Below are 21569 nucleotides of genomic sequence, written 5' to 3'. Positions count from 1 at the left end.
AAATGACTGATAATTGGCTCGGAGGAATTGATGATACAATAATTGTGGGGGCTTTTAGACTTCAGTGCAGCTTTTGTCCTTATCGATCGTAGTTGCAGCAGGAAAAACGTATGTGTTATGGCTTTACACCCCTTGCTATACTGTGGATAAGGAGTTACTTGTCTAACAACACAGAGGGTGTTCCTTAATGGAAGCCTTTCAAACAAAATCCAAGTAGAATCAGGAATTCTCCAGGGTAGCTGTTGAGGTCCCTTGCTTTTTAAAATATTTACTAGTGACATGCCACTGACTTTGAGTAAAGCCAGAGTGTGTATGTATGCGGATGACTCAACACTATACACGTCAGCTACGACAGAGACTGAAATGACTGCAACACTTTACAAAGAGCTGCAGTTAGTTTCAGACTGGCTGACAAGGAATAAGTTAGCTCTAAATATTTCTAAAACTAAAAGCATGGTATTTGGGACAAAACAGTCACTAAACCATAAACCTCAACTAAATCTTGTAATAAATAATGTGGAAATTGAGTAAGTTGAGATGACTAAACTGCCTGGAGTAACCCTAGATTGTTAACTGTCATGGTCAAAACATATTGATACAGTAGTAGCTAAGATTGGGAGAAGTCTGTCCATAAAAAAGCAATGCTCTGCCTTCTTAACAACACTATCAACAAGGCAGGTCCTACAGGCCCTCGTTTTGTCACACCTTGACTCCTGTTCAGTCGTGTGGTCAGGTACAACATAAAAGGACTTAGGAAAATTGCAATTGGCCCAGAACAAGGCATCATGGCTGGTCCTAGGATGTACACAGAGAGCTAATTTTAATAAAATGCATTTCAATCTCTCCTGGCTCAAAGTAGAGGAGAGATTGACTTCATCACTGCTGATATTTATGAGAGGTATTGCCATTATGAATAAATCGAGCTGTATGTCTAAACTATTGGCACACAGCTCAGACACCCATGCATACCCCACAAGACATGCCACAAGGGGTCTCTTCACAGTCCCCAAGTCCAGAACAGACATTGAGAGGTGCACAGTACTACATAGAGCCATGACTACATGGAACTCTATTCCACATCAAGTAACTGATGCAAGCAGTAAAATTGGATTTCAAAAACAGATAAAAAAAACACCTTATGGAACAGCTGAGACAGTGAAGCAACACAAACATAGGCACAGACAAATACATATACACACACACACACACACACAATAACATACGCACTATACACATACATACACTTGGATTTAGTACTGTTGATATGTGGTAGTGGTGGAGTAGTGGCCTGAGGGCACACAGTGTATTATGAAATCTGTGAATGTTTTGTCATGTTTTTAAAATTGTATTAACTGCCTTAGTTTTGCTGGACCCCAGGAAGAGTAGCTGCTGCCTTGGCACGAGCTAATGGGGATCCATAGCAAATACAAATTACTCATAACTTATGAGGAAACATGTTGCACTATATGTATCTGCGTACAGTTACTTAAAGTGATTTTGTAGTCATTACTCAAACTGATATGGTCACTGTGACCCTGTAAGGGGTCCAGATGTGAGTATTATCAGCTTGAAAATGTTGAATAACGCCCCCACTAAACCACACCTACAATAAAATGTCCCAGTGTGCCTAGAGTGAACTGTAGCTCTACCACCCATGACTGTATTTGTTAGTGACAGAGACATAATTGATGAATTAGTTCATATTCAATTATTCACAAAGTGAGTTCCTAGTTTGATGTTAACATTATAATTAAACTCTTTGTGAAAATGCATATCTGATGATGCCATGCTTTACTTACTGTTTGAATGGTTTATTATTTATAATAATTATTAATAGAATTTTAATGACTTGAAACTGTAATGAATTTTGGAAATTCAATAATAAAAAAATTAATAAAAAAAATGACCTTTAACTCTAATACAGTGGCCTGAAACAGGCCTGTGAGTATGTGTTTAAAAAAATTGGTAGAATGATTTGGAGGAATCTTCCAATGTGGACTTCTGGAAAACCTGGGAAATTTGCCAAAATGTTGCATGCCTAACTGCAAGTCACTTTATGCTGGTTTGTAAAACAATACATATGTTATTTAACTTTGTGTAGCATAAGATTAACCAATCAATTACTCAATAGGCATGCAAAAACATTATTTTTTTTTACAATTCCAAAAATTCCACATGGGGGAAAAAAGTTAATTTGTTATCTGTTAAAAAATTTAATTGATGTGACTTCTCATTTAGTTTGGAGTCAGTACCACATACACATTTTAAGAAATACTGACTTTACATTGACTTTGAGTTCAACTTACTAGATGTATTTGAGTTAACTAAAGTCGATGTCCGTAACTCCTGACGAAATCTAATTAGTATAAAATAAAATCGCAATAAAAATCTGTCAGTCTAAAATAGAGATATATGAAAGGTGACAGAGCTAGAGCGGTGTTTGTCAGACCAAGAGACATCTGAAAATTGGCTTTCTCACAAAATCATCTGTAGCATTGCTCTAGGATGCCCATAGGCCTCTCAATATTCGTCTGAAGGTCCCCCGGTACCAGTTGAAAAAATGTATGGGAGTATATATGGAGACTGGTTAGTGCCAAAAATAAGGGGTTAAATACACATAAAAGGTCCAAATGATTTTTTGAAATAATATGGGGGATTCTTCAACGGGTCTTAAAATTCTAAATCAAATAGCTAAATAATCATTGGTATGACCTTAAAACAATTCCATATAGCTTAGTAGAACACCCCCTCCCCCAGCTTAGGCAGGGCTTAGATTCTTATGGGTTAAAAATGCCTTGGGGTTTACAACGTATGAGCCGTCCTCCTCTTACCAGCCTCCATGGCTTCAGTCACACGAGCTTGTAAACTCATTAGTATCAGTCCTCCAGGGGATTGGGTATACAGTCTTTTATGACTTAAATACATTGCAGAAACTCTCCCTTTGGCTCTGCTGGATTGGAAGGCTGAAAATTCATTGTTACACAGAGACTTCGCCGCCAAAAAGTTCAACATCAAACAATAGACACTGGGACAATATATTTCAACATCCAAATGTTGGGAATGATGAGAGATGGAATATGGAAAATGAATATCATTAAAATTATCAGAAAGATGCTATAATGGAAACATTGTAACTTTAAGAGCTTTCACACGGTATATATGAAACTATTTTTGAAAAGATCAAAATGTGATTTTAGCCTAATAAATGAGAATTCTGTTTCATGCAAATGTGTGCCCAGTCAGTAGCCATGCCCAAGTGAGCTCAGAGTTTGTGTCAACATGACAGAATGCCCTCAAAGACTAGAGTGCTTAAAAGGACTTGCTAACGAAATTGACATTAGACCAAAACATGCCAGGTTGCTGCCGGCGTGTAAAGTGGTCCTAGCTGTACCCTGAATAATCAACCATTGAGACCAGAGACCGTGAGGCCATGGCCCACACATTGAAATGGTTAAAAAGACTAAACCAAACATTCACGGTTTGCAGCTGTGCATGTAAAGTAGTCTCGGACATTTGACCAAAGACGATAGGGAAGAATAGGTCCTCTCACCACCGCGTGGTATGCTTGAAGTATATATTCTAACGAACACTCCCAGACAGAAGAAGACTACAACAAAGAAGGACATTGTGACTTCTGGTGGACAACCAGAGACTTACATCGAACCACTTCCCATAGACGGATCGAGTGGTTTCAAATCAAATCAAATCAAATTGTATTGCTCACATACACATGGTTAGCAGATGTTAATGCGAGTGTAGCTAAATGCTTGTGCATTAATATCTAACAAGTAATCTAACACATTCACAATGATAACATTATACACACAAATGTAAAGGGATGAATAAGAATATGTACATATAAATATATGGAAAAGCGATGGCGGTAAAGGCAAGATGCAGTAGATGATGTAGAATACAGTATATACAGTACATATGAAATGAGTAATGTAGGATATGTAGACATTTTTAAAGTGCCGTTATTAAATCCATTTATTAAATGTATTAAAGTGGCCAGAGATTTGAGTCTGTATGTAGGCAGCAGTCCAGCTATGTTAGTGATGACTGTTTAACAGTCTGATGGCCTTGAGATAGAAGCTGTTTTTCAGTCTCTCAGTCCCAGCTCTGATGCACCTGTACTGACCTCACCTTCTGGATGATAGCTGTGTGAAAAGGCAGTGACTCGGGTGGTTGTTGTCCTTGATGATCTTTTTGGCCTTCCTGTGACATCGGATGGTGTAGGTGTCCTGGAGGCCAGGTAGTTTGCCCCCGGTGATGCGTTGTGCAGACCCCACTACCCTCTAGAGAGCCTTGCGGTTGTGGGCGGAGCAGTTGCCATACCAGGCAGTGATACAGCCCGACAGAATGCTCTCAATAGTGCATCTGTAGGTTTGTGAGTGTTTTAGATGACAAGCCAAATTTCTTCAGCCTCCTGAAGTTGAAGAGGCGCTGTTGCACCTCTTCACCACACTGTCTGTGTGGGTGGTCCATTTCAGTTTGTCCGTGATGTGTACGCCGAGGAACTTAAAACGTTCCCCCTTCTCCACTACTGTCCCGTGGCTGGGGGGATGCTCCCTCTGCTGTTTCCTGAAGTCCACAATCCTCTCCTTTGTTTTGTTGACATTGAGTGAGAGGTTATATTCCTGACACCACACTCCGAGGGCCCTCACCTCCTCCCTGTAGGCCATCTAGTCGTTGTTGGAAATCAAGCCTACCACTGTAGTGTCGTCTGCAAACTTGATGACTGAGTTGGAGGCGTGCATGACCACGCAGTCATGGGTGAACAGGGAGTACAGGAGTGGGCTGAGAATACACCCTTGTGGGGCCCCAGTGTTGAGGATCAGCCGGATGGAGATGTTGTTTCCTACCCTCACCACCTGGGGGCGACCTATTAGAAAATCCAGGACCCAGTTGCACAGGGCGGGGTTCAGACCCAGGGCTTAATGACGAGTTTGGAGAGTACTATGGTGTTAAATGCTGAGCTATAGTCAATGAACAGCATTCTTACATAGGTATTCCTCTTGTCCAGATGGGATTGTGCAGTGTGATGGCGGTTCCATCTTCTGTGGACCTATTGGGGTGGAAAGCAAATTGAAGAAAACTGAAGTGGGTCTAGGGTGTCAGGTAAGGTGGAGGTGATTTGGTCTTTGACTAGTCTCTCAAAGTACTTCAGGATGAAAGAAGTGAGTGCTACGGGGCGATAGTCCACAGTCCTTGATAGCGGGCCGCGTCGGTGGCACTGTATTATCCTCAAAGCGGGCAAAGAAGGTGTTTAGTTTGTCAGGAAGCAAGACGTCAGTGTTCGTGACGTGGCTTGTTTTTCTTTTGTAGTCCGTGATTGTCTGTAGACCCTGCCACATACAGTGGGTCAAAAAAGTATTTAGTCAGCCACCAATTGTGCAAGTTCGCTTAAAAATATGAGAGAGGCCTGTAATTTTCATCATAGTGTACCTTCAACTATGACAGACAAAATGAGGACAAAAATCCAGAAAATCACATTGTAGGATTTTTAATGAATTTATTTGCAAATTATGGTGGAAAATCTGATGCAGCCCTCCATCAACCTCCTTCTTGGTCAAATACCTCTTACACAGCCTAGAGGTTTGTTGGATCATTGTCCTGTAGAAATACAAATGATAGTCCCACTAAGCGCAAACCAGATGGGATGGCATATCGCTGCAGAATGCTGTGGTAGCCATGCTGGTTGCCTTGAATTCTAAATTAATCACCAGCAAAACACCATCACATCTCCTCTTCCATGCTGCACGGTGGGATCCACTCATGCGGTTCTCATCCGGTCACCTACTCTGCGTCTCACAAAGACACGACGGTTGGAACCAAAAATCCCACATTTGGAATCATCAAACCAAAGGACAGATTTCCACCGGTATAATGTCCCTTGCTCGTGTTTCTTGGCCCAAGCAAGTCTCTTCTTATTACTGGTGTAATTTAGTAGTTGTTTCTTTGCAACAATTCGACCATGAAAGCCTGATTCATGTAGTCTCCTCTGAACAGTTGATGTTGAGATGTGTCTGTTACTTGACCTCTGTGAAGCATTTATTTGGGCAGCAATTTCTGAGGCTGGTAACTCTAATGAACTTATCCTCTGCAGCAGAGGTAACTCTGGCTCTTCCTTTCCTGGGGCGGTCCTCATGAGAGCCAGTTTCATCATAGAGCTTGAAGAAGAAGTTGAAGAAACTTTCAAAGTTCTTGAAATGTTCCCAATTTACTGACCTTCATGTTTAAAAGTAATGATGGGCTGTCGTTTCTCTTTGCTTTTTTGAGCTGTTCTTGCCATAATATGGACTTGGTCTTTTACCAAATAGGGCTATATTCTGTTTACCAACCCTACCTTGTCACAACACAAATGACTGGCTCAAATGCATTAAGAAGGAAATAAATTCCACAAGTTAACTTTTAACAAGGCACACCTGTGAATTGAAATTAATTCCATGTTGACTACCTTCTGAAGCTGGTTGAGAGAATGCCAAGAGTGTGCAAAGCTGTCATCAAGGCAAAGGGTGGCAACTGTGAAGAACCTCAAATATAAAATATTTTGATTTGTTTAATAACACTTTTTTGGTTACTACGTGATTCCATATGTGTTATTTCATAGTTTTGATGTCTTCACTATTATTCTGCAATGTTGAAAATTGAAAAAAAAAGGAAAACCCTTGAATGAGTAGGTGTGTCCAAATATTTTACCCGTACTGTTTATGATGCATAAATCAGCGAAAGAGAGAAGAATTACACAAATCTCATTTCATACCTTTGTGCCAGACTTAAATATAACAAAACTCGTAAATGCCACCCAACCAAGTGCTTTTATGAATTAAATTGTGCAGTTCAGACAAAACTACATTTGCAGCAGCTCTCTTGTTGTAGTTTTTCAGAGGTATTTCCCTTGAATTACAATAGTGGTTGCTTCATGTACAAATGTGCAAAATCAACGTTTGTGACAAATAGTTTTAAGGAATATACTGCATACCTAAAAAAAAGCTTTCTTCAAAACTTCTTAGTTGGGAAAATCCAGATTTGTTTTAATAAAGTTCAAAAGAAAAAGAGTACCTAAACCCATGCAGACATGGCAACATGGTGTCATTCATTGCTTCCTGTTTTTTTATCCTTGCCTTTCAAGTGATGTATGCAAATGTGACTGAATTTGACACTTTGGGGAATCACAAATCCTTCAGTTTTTCCTCTGGATTAAATTGGGTTTTTATTGCCTCCACCACTGGTTGGTGTACTCCCTTTATCCTAAACAATATGCAGGGAAATGTGTATGCAGAGTGCATATTCTGCATAGTTTGTGTCTGTGCGCGCATGGCTGCTTGTGTGTGTGTGTGTGTTTGTGTGTGTGCGCGCGTGTGCGCGTGTGTATTTTTAATGTATGTATGCATATGTTTTGCCTATGAGTGGATCGTAGATATATAGATATCCCCAACTGGTGATCACCACTGCTCCCTCCCTCCCCTCTAACTGACCATCAGATGCAGGCCATCAGTCCAGTAAAAAAAAATAAGCTAATTATTATGCTCACTCAGCTGTGCCTCACAAGTAATAAAGCAAAATGATATTTTACCAGTGTGTTCATATACCTACATTTTTTAAATATCATTTCAAAATGGTCTGAGAAGAACTACATTGGCAGGGAAATTCAAGCATAGCCAATATCATTGATATTGTATTGGGCCTATAGCATACGGCACAAACTTCATTGCTACAGAACTGTTTCTAATTAGTTAATGTTGAATAGGCTTACGTCTTTTAAGTCGTGTCTAAAAAAAATCCGAGCGGTAGATCCTGGCTTGCATTTTGACTCAGAATGTGATCTTGACTCAGAAAAGGTTGGTGACCACTGCAGTAGATCATTGAAACTGAACTGACTTGCTCCAATTGTGAATAAGGGAATTATAAACAAGACAGGCCCAGATTATGTTGTAAATGAGGACATTTCTTTGTTTACGTCGTAAAAACCACAGATTGATGGGCCAGGGATTCCTTTCCATCGTATCTCTCCTCTATTGTTTTACCTCCTGTGTTGATACGGTGCCATCACAACAGTGGAACAGTGTGATGTATTCCCCTCGCAGGGAGGCGACTGCACAAAGCTACCATCCATGGGAGACATCTTTGAGCCACTCACACTGGATCCCCCCACAGTGTAATTTTCTAAACGTTCCTTGACCCATCTCTGGGACACAGTGGGGTATGAGTAGAATGGTGTGAAAGGGGTGTAAGAGGGAGATGGAGTCTTTATGAGTTCTTGACGGTGTTACTTCAGAATGCTGACCTGCCTACACACAGTCTTAGAATGGATCGCTGTCCGTCCCTAGAGAGGTGTGTGCAAATAGGCCCTTGTTTGAATCTCTCCCCCTCTCTCTACTACCTCTCTCTTTGTCTCTATCCCTCACTCGCTTTCTTTCCTCTCTCATTGCCCCCACAGCAGTGGGTAGAGGGCAGAGAAACCCAGGAGCAGCAGCTCTGCACACAGTTTGGCAGACCCCAAATCAGGGGCTCAGTGAGGTTTGTTGTATGATAAGAGGATCAGGCAGGGTAACGGGTTCAGGGGATAATCATCGGCTTCCCAGTCTACCCATACAGTAACATGCAGGGTGAGGCGTGGAGGGATAAGGACATACGCATGCAGTGTTAGACATCCCTTCTGCAAAAAAAAAAGATTACCAGAGACAATAGACAGACGCCACAGTAGAGGAATCCCCAGTCCCAGTAAGAGATGTATGCACACCATATTCTTGGAGACACACACTCACACTTGCCTGAATATGCACAAGCAGAGGCACACTTACATGCAGGGAAACACACACACACACATAAACAAACCTACACACTTGCCCAAAGAATGAATGACAGAGGGAGAAAGAAAAAATGGCCCATGCATGATACAGTACATCCTTGGGTTGTGCTGGTAAGAGGCTTGTAGTCAGATTAGTGTGTTTGTGGTGCATTTGTCTGCTCGCGTGTTCATTCGCTTCCTCTAGTCTTCCTTTAAGCGTATGTGAGGGAAAATTGCTGGACTGCCGATATGTGTAATTGAAATGTACTAAGCCTGGAGGAATGGTATTGTTTAGCGGAAACATGTGTGGCATAAACCATGTTGGCTCCTGTCCAGGGGATCCAATTAAATACTATACAGGACTCATGCTGTCTCTCATTTAGAAACACTCTTTATCCCGCAAGCCAACCAGAACAGTAGGATATGACGAGTACCAAACTAGTGCAGCAAAAAATGTGAGGTTCTACTTTCCTCATGACTACTAGTATCACACATTCAAAAAGTACGCAAAAAAAATAGGGATCGTCAAGGGTTCTTTGGGAAGGGTGCTTCTTTGTAAAAAACATACTAACCCAAATAACCCTTTTAGCCATTAAATGGTTCTTTGTCGATCAGAAAAGGGTTACTTCCTCCTTTAGTAATAATAAAAATGTATGGCAACAGCTCATTAGAATTTTGGGGCGAGGTTTTTGCACAGCTCTTTTTGTGGATGAGTGAGTGAGAATGTCTTTCCAGTTTTAACACATTATTTGTATTATGCAATATTGACAATGATTATGGCCAGTGACAGTGTTTTGTGAAACACCAAAAAGGGATCCGAAGAACCATCATTCATTCTTCCCAAAGAACCCTTATTTGGCACTATATAGAACCTTTTGTTTTTAATGTGTACAATATCACATTAACCCTACCGCACCGTGAGAGATGCATTTAGCTACACAATAAAATAACAAAGCACTGCAATTTTCAAACACAAAGCACGAAGCACAATGAACAGCAAAACAGCAATATTGATTTAATAATTTGAAGAATGAACTGAAATGATTCCTTTAACTTGCCTCCAATTTTTCTTTTCAAAGTCAGAACCATTGTCAGTATTAAGCTAGTCTAGTGGACCTTTTATATCCCAGTCAGTCGTCATCAATTAAGCACTTCATTTAGCAAAAGCCAGACAGTCTCATTTCTCTATCAGAAATGTAATTACTGGAATTTTTGAACATTAAATTATCTGAAAGCCTCTAAACCGTTGGCACTTCTTGGGTCCTGATGAGTTACTACTGGGCTCTAAAAAGGTAATGGTCAGAGCTAAGTGGTAAGTGCTAAGACGGCAGCACCATCTTCAGTGGAGAAGAAGTGAAAAGTTTGAGCCTGGATTTTCTGCTTGTCACATTGCCACCCATTGGGAACTTCAGAATCAATGGCTTCCAGTAAGCTTTTCAACATTTATTTAAGATCAAAGTCCTTGAAAGTACAAAACCAACTAAACTAAGTGATGAAAATAAAACATACATGTGTTTCTGTTCATTTGAATGCTCAGTCTTCCTATACTGTGTATCACTGTTAGAAAAAAGTGAGCTGATGGATATATAGCATATAGAGAGACCTTTGCTGACATACCATGCTGAAACAGAGAGAAGAGTCTTAGAACTAAAAGAAGTGGTTTGAACTGGATGTTACACTAGGAGGTGAGGGGAGTTATTTTGGGCCTTGGTGTGCAAGGCACCCATGGAGGAGGATGTGGAGGAGGAAGGAAAAGAAGATGCCACAGATCAGCAGGAGATACAGGTGGCCCAACATAGACATAGAACCATCAAACCTTAAAAGTGTGCGTGCGTGTGTGTGCGTGTGTGTGGGTGTGTGTGCGTGCGTGCGCGCATGAGTGTGTGCATGAGGTTAAGGAAAGAGAGAGCGAGAGAAAGGGAAATTAAGAAGACAAGGGGCAATGCACTCAGGATGGAGTGGTGGTTTTTTCTTTGGTGGTCTGGAGGTGTGAATGTGGGGGTGTAATAGATTAGAGTTGTGTGTCAGAGCTCATCTCGCAGCCAAACCCTGTCCTAGCTAATGTGAGGAGTCTCTCACAGGCACTGATTCCACTCCGCTGTAGGCTCAGCTCGCTGCAGTGTGGACAGCTAGGCAGGACTTCTGCTAGGCTGCTAGCTGGCTGGCAGGTCTTTCAGACCAACACCACATCACTGTGTCTGCGTCCCAAATTTCACACTATTCCAGATACAACCCACTACTTTGGCGAGATCCCTATGTGTCATGGTCAATAGTAGTGTACACTTAAGGGAATAGGGACGCAGTCTCATACTGACACCACATCACTGTGAGAAGACTGTATGGAGGGAAGAGCAGTGAGAGAGCCAAGGACAATGACCAGTGTGACTGACGGTAGGACAATAAAGTGACCAGCCTCTTTATCTCAGCAGTGTGAGGCCACCAAATTCAATGGAACATCAAGGCACTCTCCCGGGACGTAAATGATCCCCTTACCCATGCTCAATTGACCGGTGATGTCATGGGAGGAGACGGAGGGCTAATGCTAGTCTGACACCCCCATGATGGGGTGAAATTTGTCAAGCTGTCAGTCAGTCAATGGCTGAGTTGACCCTGTGAAAAACACCACCCTAGCTCCAAACGGCTATAGGACCGGCCCTCATCCACTGACCCATTTATTATACATACTGCAATGGCTCAACTGATCTGGGATCAGCAAGAGACCCTGTTCCTTTGCCTTTCCTGTAATTATTGTTGTTGTTGATTATGAAAATCACTGTAAAACACACGAGTGGAATTAAAAATGGTGTTGTGATGTTGTGTTGACAGCCCTGTTTGGCTGTGATTTTCTCTCATCGAGGCTGAAGTCAATGGAAGTTAATGCTTCATGAATGACATTGTACTACATACATAATACTAAATGGGATTTATGACTCAGCCACTTATGAAAGATTTAACAGGAAGAATTGCTCAATTTGACACCTGCATTCATCTTCAGGCTTGTTTGTTTGTCTGGCAGTTGTGTTATCAACACAGTTGTGTTGATAATTAGCTGTTGTGATGAAGTGTCATAATGCAACAATTATTCTGTAGAAAAACAGGTTTATATTTATCTCAGGGTGTTAGCATGAGATTGGACACCCTGGTTAGAGGGCTGGGAGGGGGAGGAAGGGAAGTAAGGAGGTTAGGGAGGGAGGGAAGTAGGGAGGGAGGTAGGGTAGGGGGAGGTGAGGTGAGGAGGTTAAGGAGGGAGGGAGGGAGGGATAAATGGGGAAAGAGGTAACAGGGGGACAGAGGTTGTTGAAAGATCTGTTATTGTAATATTGAACTCAACACAAACAAATGGAGAACCTATTAAAAATGTATCATCCTGCTTCCACTTCCAAAATAAAGCACCAGGGAGTAGCTAGGCTGAGAAATGCCTGCATAAAAAATGTTCATGCGCTCAGGGAGGTAGATCAGAGGGAGAAGCCAAAAGCAGCCCCCAAGTCAAAGCCAGAAATACAGATAAAACATAACGCACTTGACAGTTTACAATATACTGTATGTACTGGTGTTTTTTAAAGGGCTATTATAACAAATATTGTCACTTGTATTGTGTTTTGAATTCATAATTTTTTAAATCAGAGACTAACAACATATTTTCAAGTTTTGCTGAAATCTTAACATCTTTACCTAAGAGATTATGACGACAGTGCCTTGATTAATTCAAAATTAACAAAGTCCCTTGGATCATAAATAGTGTTCAATTGAAAAACCTTGGGTTTCCTTCATTCAGTATCACCGCCAGTGCAACGAAGGTGCACATTAACATATCAAAGGGCTAAACCAGCCCGTCTAGAATTTAAAGCATGCTCTGTTGTGATGTTGAAGAGCAGCAACACTGACATGAGAGGAAGTCTGCATGTCTGTCCTCTTTACACATTCCCCTCTGTTGAGAAGGGAGACCATGTGGTTGCGTCTCCAAGGGTACCCTATTCCCTATATCGTGCATTACTTTTGACTAAGACCTGGTTAAAAGTAGTGCTATATAGGGAAAAGAGTGGCATTTGTAATGCAGCTTTACCGCTCTCTGTCAGTGAGCATGCAATAACACACATTCCTGTCATAATTAAACACTTCAGGAATGTGGAACGCTGGAAATGTATTTACCCATAAGACACCAGACCATGGACATGGATAAGTGGGGCATGTTCTAGATAGGAAGGTAAGAGCATAATTCTCTCTTTCCCCAGTACGTCCAAAATGACACCTTATTCCCTACATAGTGCATTCATTTTGAACAGAGCTGGGATTAGGGTGCCATGTGGGACACAGACTTGGAGATGTGATTTGATTACAGCTCAAGCATTGACACATTAGTTAGTTCCTCTCATTACCCCTCTTCACCCCATTTTGTTCCCTTTTCACAGCTTTTTAGCAGAAGCCATTAGCAGATACATACATCGCCAATCTAATAACAGGGCTATCACTGAAGTCAGACACATTAAAAGAGAGATGAAGCTCTTGACATTCTTCCCAACCCTCGCAACCCATGGGTAGTCTATGGGATTTATTTGACATGTAATCATCATAGTGTATGAGTTTGTATATTGTGAACAGGGTGTTCAAAATGGCTGCATTTTCTTACTACCTATAGGGTTGCAAAATTACAGTAACTTTCCCAAAATGTACTGGGTTTCTATGAATCCCAGTAGGAAGATTCACAGAATCAGGAGGGAATAAGCATGGATCCAGAATCCTCCAACCAGGATTCCTGGAAAATCTGGACATTTTGGGAATGTTACAAGATTTTTGTAACCCTATTTCTGACCATGTCTTGCTGAAAACTGTGGCTGGCCAGGAGTGCGTTTTCCAACTCTGACCTCATTCTCATTTTGTCTCTGCTGTTACAACGTTTTAATCCACTGCTTGGCACCCTATATTGTATGACAGTGTTTACAAGCCAAAGTGCTGACCTTGGAAAATAACTTTGTGGACGGGACTTGATAAAAATGTTACAGGACTAAGGAATGTGCAAGCAATAAAACCAGTGCCAGCTGGTATGTTATAGGCTTGGGGAAAGCTACTGCAATTCATTTATGTTCTCTTTCGACATATTTTAAAATATTTGAGTATAGGAACCCATTTACCTTGAATTTGTATATTGACTTGTAGCATGGTTTTCCTCACTGGATATGGAGGAGGTGCTTTGTGGTGATGCTTTGTGTGTGTGCACGTGCATGCATGCGTGTGTGCTTGTTCTTGCCTGTGTGTGTGCCTTTGTAGATGCGTGCACGCACGAGTGGGTACTGCGTGTGTTTGTGGATATGGATATCTCTCCAGGTCTCCAGTGAAAGTATGTCTAAAGAGGTCTGCGCACCTCTCCTCTCAAGCATGGTGGTAGTAGTGTGATGGTTTGGGGATGCTTTACTGCCTCAGGACTTTACCTTAATAGAATGGACCATGAATTCTGCTCTGTATCAGAGAATTCTACAGGAGAATGTCAGGCCATCCGTCTGTGAGCTGAAGCTGGAGCGCAGTTGGGTCATGTAGCAAGACAATGATCCAAAACACACAATCAAGTCTACATGAAAATAGTTTAAAAGCAACACATTTTAAGATTGGAATGGCCTAGTCAAAGTCCAGACCTAATCCCAATTGATGTGGCAGGACTTCAAACGAGCAGTTCATGCTTGAAAACCTACAAATTTTGCTGAGTTAAAGCAGTTCTGCATGTAAGAGTGTGCCAAAATTCCTCCACAGCGATGTGAGACTGATCAACAACTACAGGAAGCATTTGGTTGCAGTCATTGCAGCTAAAAATGGCACAACCAGTTATTGAGTGTAAGGGAGCAATTACTTTTTCAAACAGGGGAATTGGGTGTTGCTTAACTTTGTTAATTAAATAAATAAAATAAGTATACTTTTTGGGGGGGATTTGTAAACTCAGGTTCCCTTTATCAAATATTAGGTTTTGGTTGAAGATCTGATAACATCCAGTATCAAAAATATGCAAAAGTAGAGAATCAGAAATGGGGCAAATACTTTTCACTGCACTGTACATGTTAGCATACAAATGCCATCAAGACTATCACCATGTTTTTTCCTCATGTTAAATTCACAACTTTTCCCTCTCGCTTGCGGCCTCTTCAAAAATACATTTTACCTCAGCTTTTACCAGATATTTTCACTTGTTAACACCATAAGGGGACTTATTTTGTGTGACACAGGACTAGTCGGGTGTGCCTACCATGCTCTGTCTGTTAGTGCCGCTGAGGCCACACATGAGAGGTCAGTGTGTGTGTACGTATAATATGTATGCGTGTGTGCATGTATGTGTGTATGTGTGGACGTACGTGAGTGGCAGCCAGCCACACATGAGAGGCCAGGAGACAGGCAACTGTGAGGACATGGTTGTCACCACTAGTGGATGTTTACATCGCGGCTGCAGACATGGTGTGGTTTCCGATGGTTACGGAGGCAACCCTAAGCTCTAGCTAACTGACCCGGTGCAGAGATGTCAGAGACATTGGAGCGAGAACACTTGAACCTGTAAACTGACATTTGTTGAGAGCTTTTATAGAGCAGTTAATGCTTCTGGACCGTGTAGGTGTATGCAATGCTGGTATTGAGGATATGGAACACATTGAGTGGGTGTAAACTAAATATGCATTATTGCAATTTCACCTTGTTGAAGTCAATACATCAACACATCTAATCCCTGTCTTTGTTTCTATCTGTCTTTCAGCCGCTGGACTACGAAACGAAGAAGGCCTACACCTTCAAGGTAGATGCAGAAAACGCCCACCTGGACCCGCGGTTCCACAGCTTCGGGGCCTTCAAGGACACAGCCACAGTGAAGATTAACGTCCTGGATGTAGATGAGCCTCCAGTGTTCACTAAGCCCTCTTACGAAATGGAGGTATACGAGGACTCACCTGTAGGCGACATCATCGGAGCTGTCACCGGACAGGATCTTGATGCTAGCAACAGCCCTGTCAGGTAAAGTTAAAGGTCCTGAAAACTCATTCTGAAAGTACTTTTTCTCTCATGACTAACTAACAGGAAGTTTGAAAAGACAGGCTGAGTGAGCGGGGAGATTATATTCATGAGCTCACCTTGACTGATAGCTCTTTGAAACACCTATGTCAAGCAACTTGGATGCTGTGAGCAGTGTTGCAGTAATATCATCTCAATGTATTGATACACAAAGCTACTCAAACAACATTGAAATACAGTGGGGGAAAAAAGTATTTAGTCAGCCACCAATTGTGCAAGTTCTCCCACTTAAAAAGATGAGAGAGGCCTGTAATTTTCATCATAGGTACACTTCAACTATGACAGACAAAATGAGGGAAAAAATCCAGAAAATCACATTGTAGGATTTTTAATGAATTTAATTGCAAATTATGGTGGAAAATAAGCCGGAAGTGGAGGTCCTGGGCTGGCGTGGTTAGACGTGGTCTGCGGATGTGAGGTTGGACCTACTGCCAAATTTTCGAAAACTACATTGAGGGTGGTTTATAGTAGAGAATTGAACATTACATTCTCTGTCATTAGCTTTGGTGGACATTCCGGCAGTTAGCACACCAATTGCATGCTCCCTCAAAACTTGAGACAGTGGCCTATTATTGTTCCAGCACAATGTGCACCTGTATAATGATCATGCTGCTCAATCAGCTTCTTGATTTGCCACACCTGTCAAGTGAATGGATTATCTTGACAAAGTAGAAGTGCTCACTAACAGGGAAGTGGACAAATTGGTGCACAATATTTTAGAGAAATAAGCTTTTTATGCATATAAAAAATTATTGGATCTTTTATTTCAGTTTATGAAACATGGGACCAACACTTTACATGTTGAGTTCATATTGTTCAGTATATATACATCTCCCAGAGCAGCAGTGACAGATGTGTTGACTTGACGACTGCGTTAGAGTTTTGAACGACCCTTCCCTCCTTTTCTTCCATGCTGGATGAAGACCTAGCTAGCCCTTAACTAGCTAACACCAGAAACAGATGAAACGGGAAAGATAACTAACTATCTTTGCCATAGATGAAAAGGGTAAAGTAGTAAATATATTTGCTGATACCATACAGTCAAATGTTGGCATCAGTAGAGTAGCTATCTAACTATATAAACCACGCCCCTCTGCAAACATGCCTTATCCAATGTTGGTTAGAAGGCTGTACTTATTTACACTATTGGTGCATTAAAAATGAGCCGTGTCCCCTTAATAATAAATCCAAGTGTTTGACATAGGGAGGGGACCAGTAACTTTATGATCAAACGTTATCAATGTAGAAGCAACAGTTATTTTTCCTACTGGTCAGCTTATTTGAATATGTTTTCCTTCAAATATCATCCACTGTCATGAAAAACATATTTTTGACTCGTCATGACCTTTCTAAATGTTTATTAAGGTTAAGGAAATATTGCAAATAGTATAGGTCTGGGCTCTTCAAGCCTGTTCCTGGAGAGCTACCCTCCCCATAGGCGTTTACTCCAACCCCAGTTGTAACTAACCTGATTCAGTTTTTACTTTAAAACCACACTCTAAAAAAATGATAGGCTAAAACTATTTGGGTTATTTGGTAACCCAGCGCTGTTTACGTAGTGGACTTAACATGTTGGCTTATTTAGACTCCCCAGCCAGTTGGATTGCGTGAATAACCCAACATGTTGGGTTGTTGGGATTACCAAAACATGGGTTAATTTCACCATCAGTTGCATATTTAAAACTCTCATGCTGGGTTGACCTAGCAGATGGGTCTTCTGTTATGTAATCCTTGGGTTGTTTTCAGGAGGTGTGGCTTATTAGGGGCATGGCTTTCACCCATGAGAGTAAATGTAAACTCAGCAAAAAAAATAAACATCCTCTCACTGTCAACTGCGTTTCTTTTCAGCAGACTTAAAAATCTGTTAATACAAATATTTACACAACAAAACTGAGACATAACCTGAACAAGTTCCACAGACATGTGACTAACAGAAATGCAATAATGTGTCCCTGAACAAAGGGGAGTAAAAAAAAAAAAAAAACAGTCAGTATCTGGTGTGGCCACCAACTGCATTAAGTACTACAGTTCATCTCCTCCTTACGGACTGCACCAGATTTGCCAGGTCTTGCTGTGAGATGTTACCCCACTCTTCCACCAAGGCACCTGCAAGTACCTGGACATTTCTGGGGGAAATGGCCCTAGCCCTCACCCTCCAATCCAACAGGTCACAGACTTGCTCAATGGGATTGAGATCCGGGCTCTTCACTGGCCATGGCAGAATACTGACATTCCTGTCTTGCATAAAATCACGCACAGAATGAGCAGTATGACTGGTGGCATTGTCATGCTGGAGGGTGATGTCAGGACGAGGCTGCAGGAAGGGTACCACATGAGGGAGGAGGATATCTTCCCTGTAACGCACAGCGTTGAGATTGCCTGCAATGACAACATGCTCAGTCCGATAATGCTGTGACGCACTGCCCCCAGATCATGATGGACCCTCCACCACCAAATCGGTCCCGCTCCAGAGTACAGGCCTTGGTGTAACGTTCATTCTTTCGATGATAAACGCGAATCCAACCATCACCCCTGGTGAGACAAAACCGCAACTTGTCAGTGAAGAGCACTTTTTGCCAGTCCTGTCTGGTCCAGCGACGGTGGGTTTGTGCCCATAGGCGATGTTGTTACCGGTAATGTCTGGTGAGGACCTGCCTTACAACAGGCCTACAAGCCCTCAGTCCAGCCTCTCTCAGCCTATTGTGGACAGTCTGAGCACTGATGGAGGGATTGTGCATTCCTGGTGTAACTTGGACAGTTGTTGCTGCCATCCTGTACCTGTCCCGCAGGTGTGATGTTCAGATGTACTGATCCTGTGCAGGTGTTGTTACACGTGGTCTGCCACAGCGAGGGCGATGAGATGTCCGTCCTGTCTCCCTGTAGCGCTGTCTTAGGCGTACGGACATTGCAATTTATTTCCATGGCCACATCTGCAGTCCTCATGCCTCCTTGCAGCATTCCTAAGGCATGTTCACGCAGATGAGCAGGGTCAGTTGAGGCCTCTTTAGTGTCCTAAGTTTTCATAACTGTGACCTTAATTGCCTACCGTCTGTAAGCTGTTAGTGTCTTAACGACCATTCCACAGGTGCATGTTCATTCATTGTTTATGGTTCATTGAACAAACATGGGAAACAGTGCTTAAACCCTTTCCAATGAAGATCTGGGAAGTTATTTAGATTTTTACAAATTATCTTTGAAAGACAGGGTCCTGAAAAAAGGGGCGTTTCCATGCTGCAAATGCAATTATTACATATTTTTCTCACATTCTATAATATTTAGATGATTTATTAGATATTGTAATAAGTAGTGATGTTACGTTTGATACTGGAGTACTGAGACATGCGTTGAAATTGCTAAGCAGTTTACTTCAAAGCAGTGTATCACTTTATCAGAAGCACTTGATCAATGATGTCTGAAGCTTCATTTTGTCGAACAACCACCTGATTTGTTTGGCATTTGTTTCGGTAGAAGACAAAAAGGCTAGTCTGTGCCAGTGCTACAGCGTGTGACATTTTTAGTAATTTGGCCAGCAGGTGCCAATAGTGTACAGTGTGTTGATCAAAGCCTTGAGCAGTGAACCTATTTTTGACACAATTGTCTGGGAAACGTCAATGCTTCCGTTTCCCATTACTAATAATATGGCATACCACCTTAATTTTTCACAAAAATGGGATTGACAAAGGCTTTTGGGAAGTTATACACTTCTGTATGCTTCAGTCACACAACAGTAACACATATAAAAACCTTTATCTATAATACTTAAACAATAGAATACATGAATAGGAATGACATTTACTCTCATGGATAGCGAAAAATAACTTGTTGAATAACACTCCTCTACTAAACTACGCCTTCAGTCTTCTGATCTGACCTGCTGGGTCATATCTCAGTAATCCAGCACCCAGCGTCAATAACCCAGCAGAAAACAACCTAAGTAATTGACCCAAAGCCTGCAACCCAGCATTTTTCTGGAGTAACTAACCTGATTTAGCTTATCAACCAGCTAATTATTAAAATCAAGTGCGCTAGATTAGGGTTGAAGTGAAAACCTACAGGACGGTAGTTCTCCAGAAGGAGGGTTGGAGAGTCCTGGTATAGGACACTTGGTGGCACTGTAAAATCTTTGTTCCAGGCCTACACTGAACTGATTCAACAACCATAAAGCCCAACCATCTCTACCTCTTTTGCTGTGTTACCCAGTCCTGTCAAGTAAGGTTACACGTTTAATTATGGTTTAAAAAATAGGATGAGTAACTATAGGACCTTGGGTAGTGCTGTACTACTATAATCTTAACTCCTGGACTCCTGGGCTTTTGTTACAGCTGAACAATACTAATTTGATTAAACTACTCAACAAAAATGAAACCCAAAACTTTCTCTCGGTCTCGTTGCAAACCGCATTTAAAATAATACTCAGTGCATAGTATTGGCAATTGAGTGTTCTGGCACAGATGGAAACAGTGTGCATTGTTTTAAAAACTATGAGGGGTGATTTGTCTTGGAGTCTATTAGTTATTTTTGTTTAGAAAGATTGCTTTTTAGTTCTGCAATGATGATTTCACAATATGTACTACTCAAGGGTTGAACAATACACAGATGTAAAAGATAGCCTGTTGCATCCAAGAAAGTATTTGTTTTAATATGAATATTTAATCTTGTAAAATACAATAGAATGGATGAGGCAGAGATTTGTAGAACAAAAAGCCTTTGCTCTCTGTTGTTTAGATTTTTCACTTTGACTTGAGTGTGTTTAATTATTCAGCAACTCCATAGTTGACATTGTTCATTTTCATGCCATCAGAGAAGAGACTTTGCTTTCTCGCCTCCAAAACAATAGTACCAATGACCTTCCATGCATAGCGAATGGCGCTTTTAGAGTTTTGCCTCTCTAGCTGAGGGAAGAACATGCATGAATTCTGAAAGGAAGAGGTGCAGCATCCAGTGCCCTCGCCTTGGCTGTAAACTTTCAGGCTTCTCCATCATACTCTGTCCATAAAAGGCCTTTATGGCCTTCTGATAGTGACTCGATGGAGGCGAACGTTAGTTTGTGCTGTGGAGGAGAACGTAAGTTTGTGCCGTTTTCAACACAAATACTTGACTGCACAGTTCACATTATTTCAGAATGTTATGTTCAGTTTATGTGCAATCTTCTTCTGCACAGCCAATATTTCTGAGAAATATCGAAAGGAAATATGTTCCAATGTCATGATTGGCAAATTCGAATTCTCTTTTGAGTTAGTTCTCTTTGTGACAGACTACACATTATATGTGAAAGAGTAGAAGAGTAAGTGTGGTGAGGAGTTGTCTTTCCAACTACTCTAGTTTGAGGCTCAGGCCACACTTCAATGCCAATGGGTTGAACAGAGAAAGTTAAGCAGATGTGAACACTGCATAGATATGTGAAATTCAGTGCTATGTCGCTGTCCATCGCCAGTGTGGTGTCAAAGGGGCTGGAAATTAGTGGAGTTGCGCATGACACTGAACAGGATAGAGCTGTCCATGGTTCTGAAAAGTATGCAGTGCTGTCCATAGCCCTGGAAAGGGACTAGATAAGCCCATGGTACAAAACTATGAGTTGAGCTGTCCATGGTCCTAGAAAGTGGACTGAAGCACTGTAAATCTATCCCATCTGTTCATGGCAGTGGAATTCAGTTTTGTTTTGCTTCTCTTGTTCACTCAGTTATTCCAATGACTGACTACAAACGTACAGTATGTTAGGTATTCACAATTAAGTATA

The 21569-nt window shown here is 41.5% G+C and overlaps 1 protein-coding gene across 1 annotated transcript in view; it reads left to right on the top strand.

The window, feature by feature from the left end:
- Positions 1-21569, top strand: part of LOC110535564 (cadherin-12-like) — a 208705-nt gene that overhangs the window by 145931 nt on the left and 41205 nt on the right. The window contains exon 7 of the mRNA XM_021620630.2: positions 15522-15775. Within this exon, the coding sequence (XP_021476305.2) occupies positions 15522-15775 (254 nt within the window). The remainder of the gene's footprint in view (positions 1-15521; positions 15776-21569) is intronic.

This window comes from Oncorhynchus mykiss, chromosome 11 (genome assembly GCF_013265735.2).
Source record: "Oncorhynchus mykiss isolate Arlee chromosome 11, USDA_OmykA_1.1, whole genome shotgun sequence".
In the NCBI taxonomy this organism is placed as follows: domain Eukaryota; kingdom Metazoa; phylum Chordata; class Actinopteri; order Salmoniformes; family Salmonidae; genus Oncorhynchus; species Oncorhynchus mykiss.
This window is presented reverse-complemented; position numbering and strand designations above follow the sequence as displayed.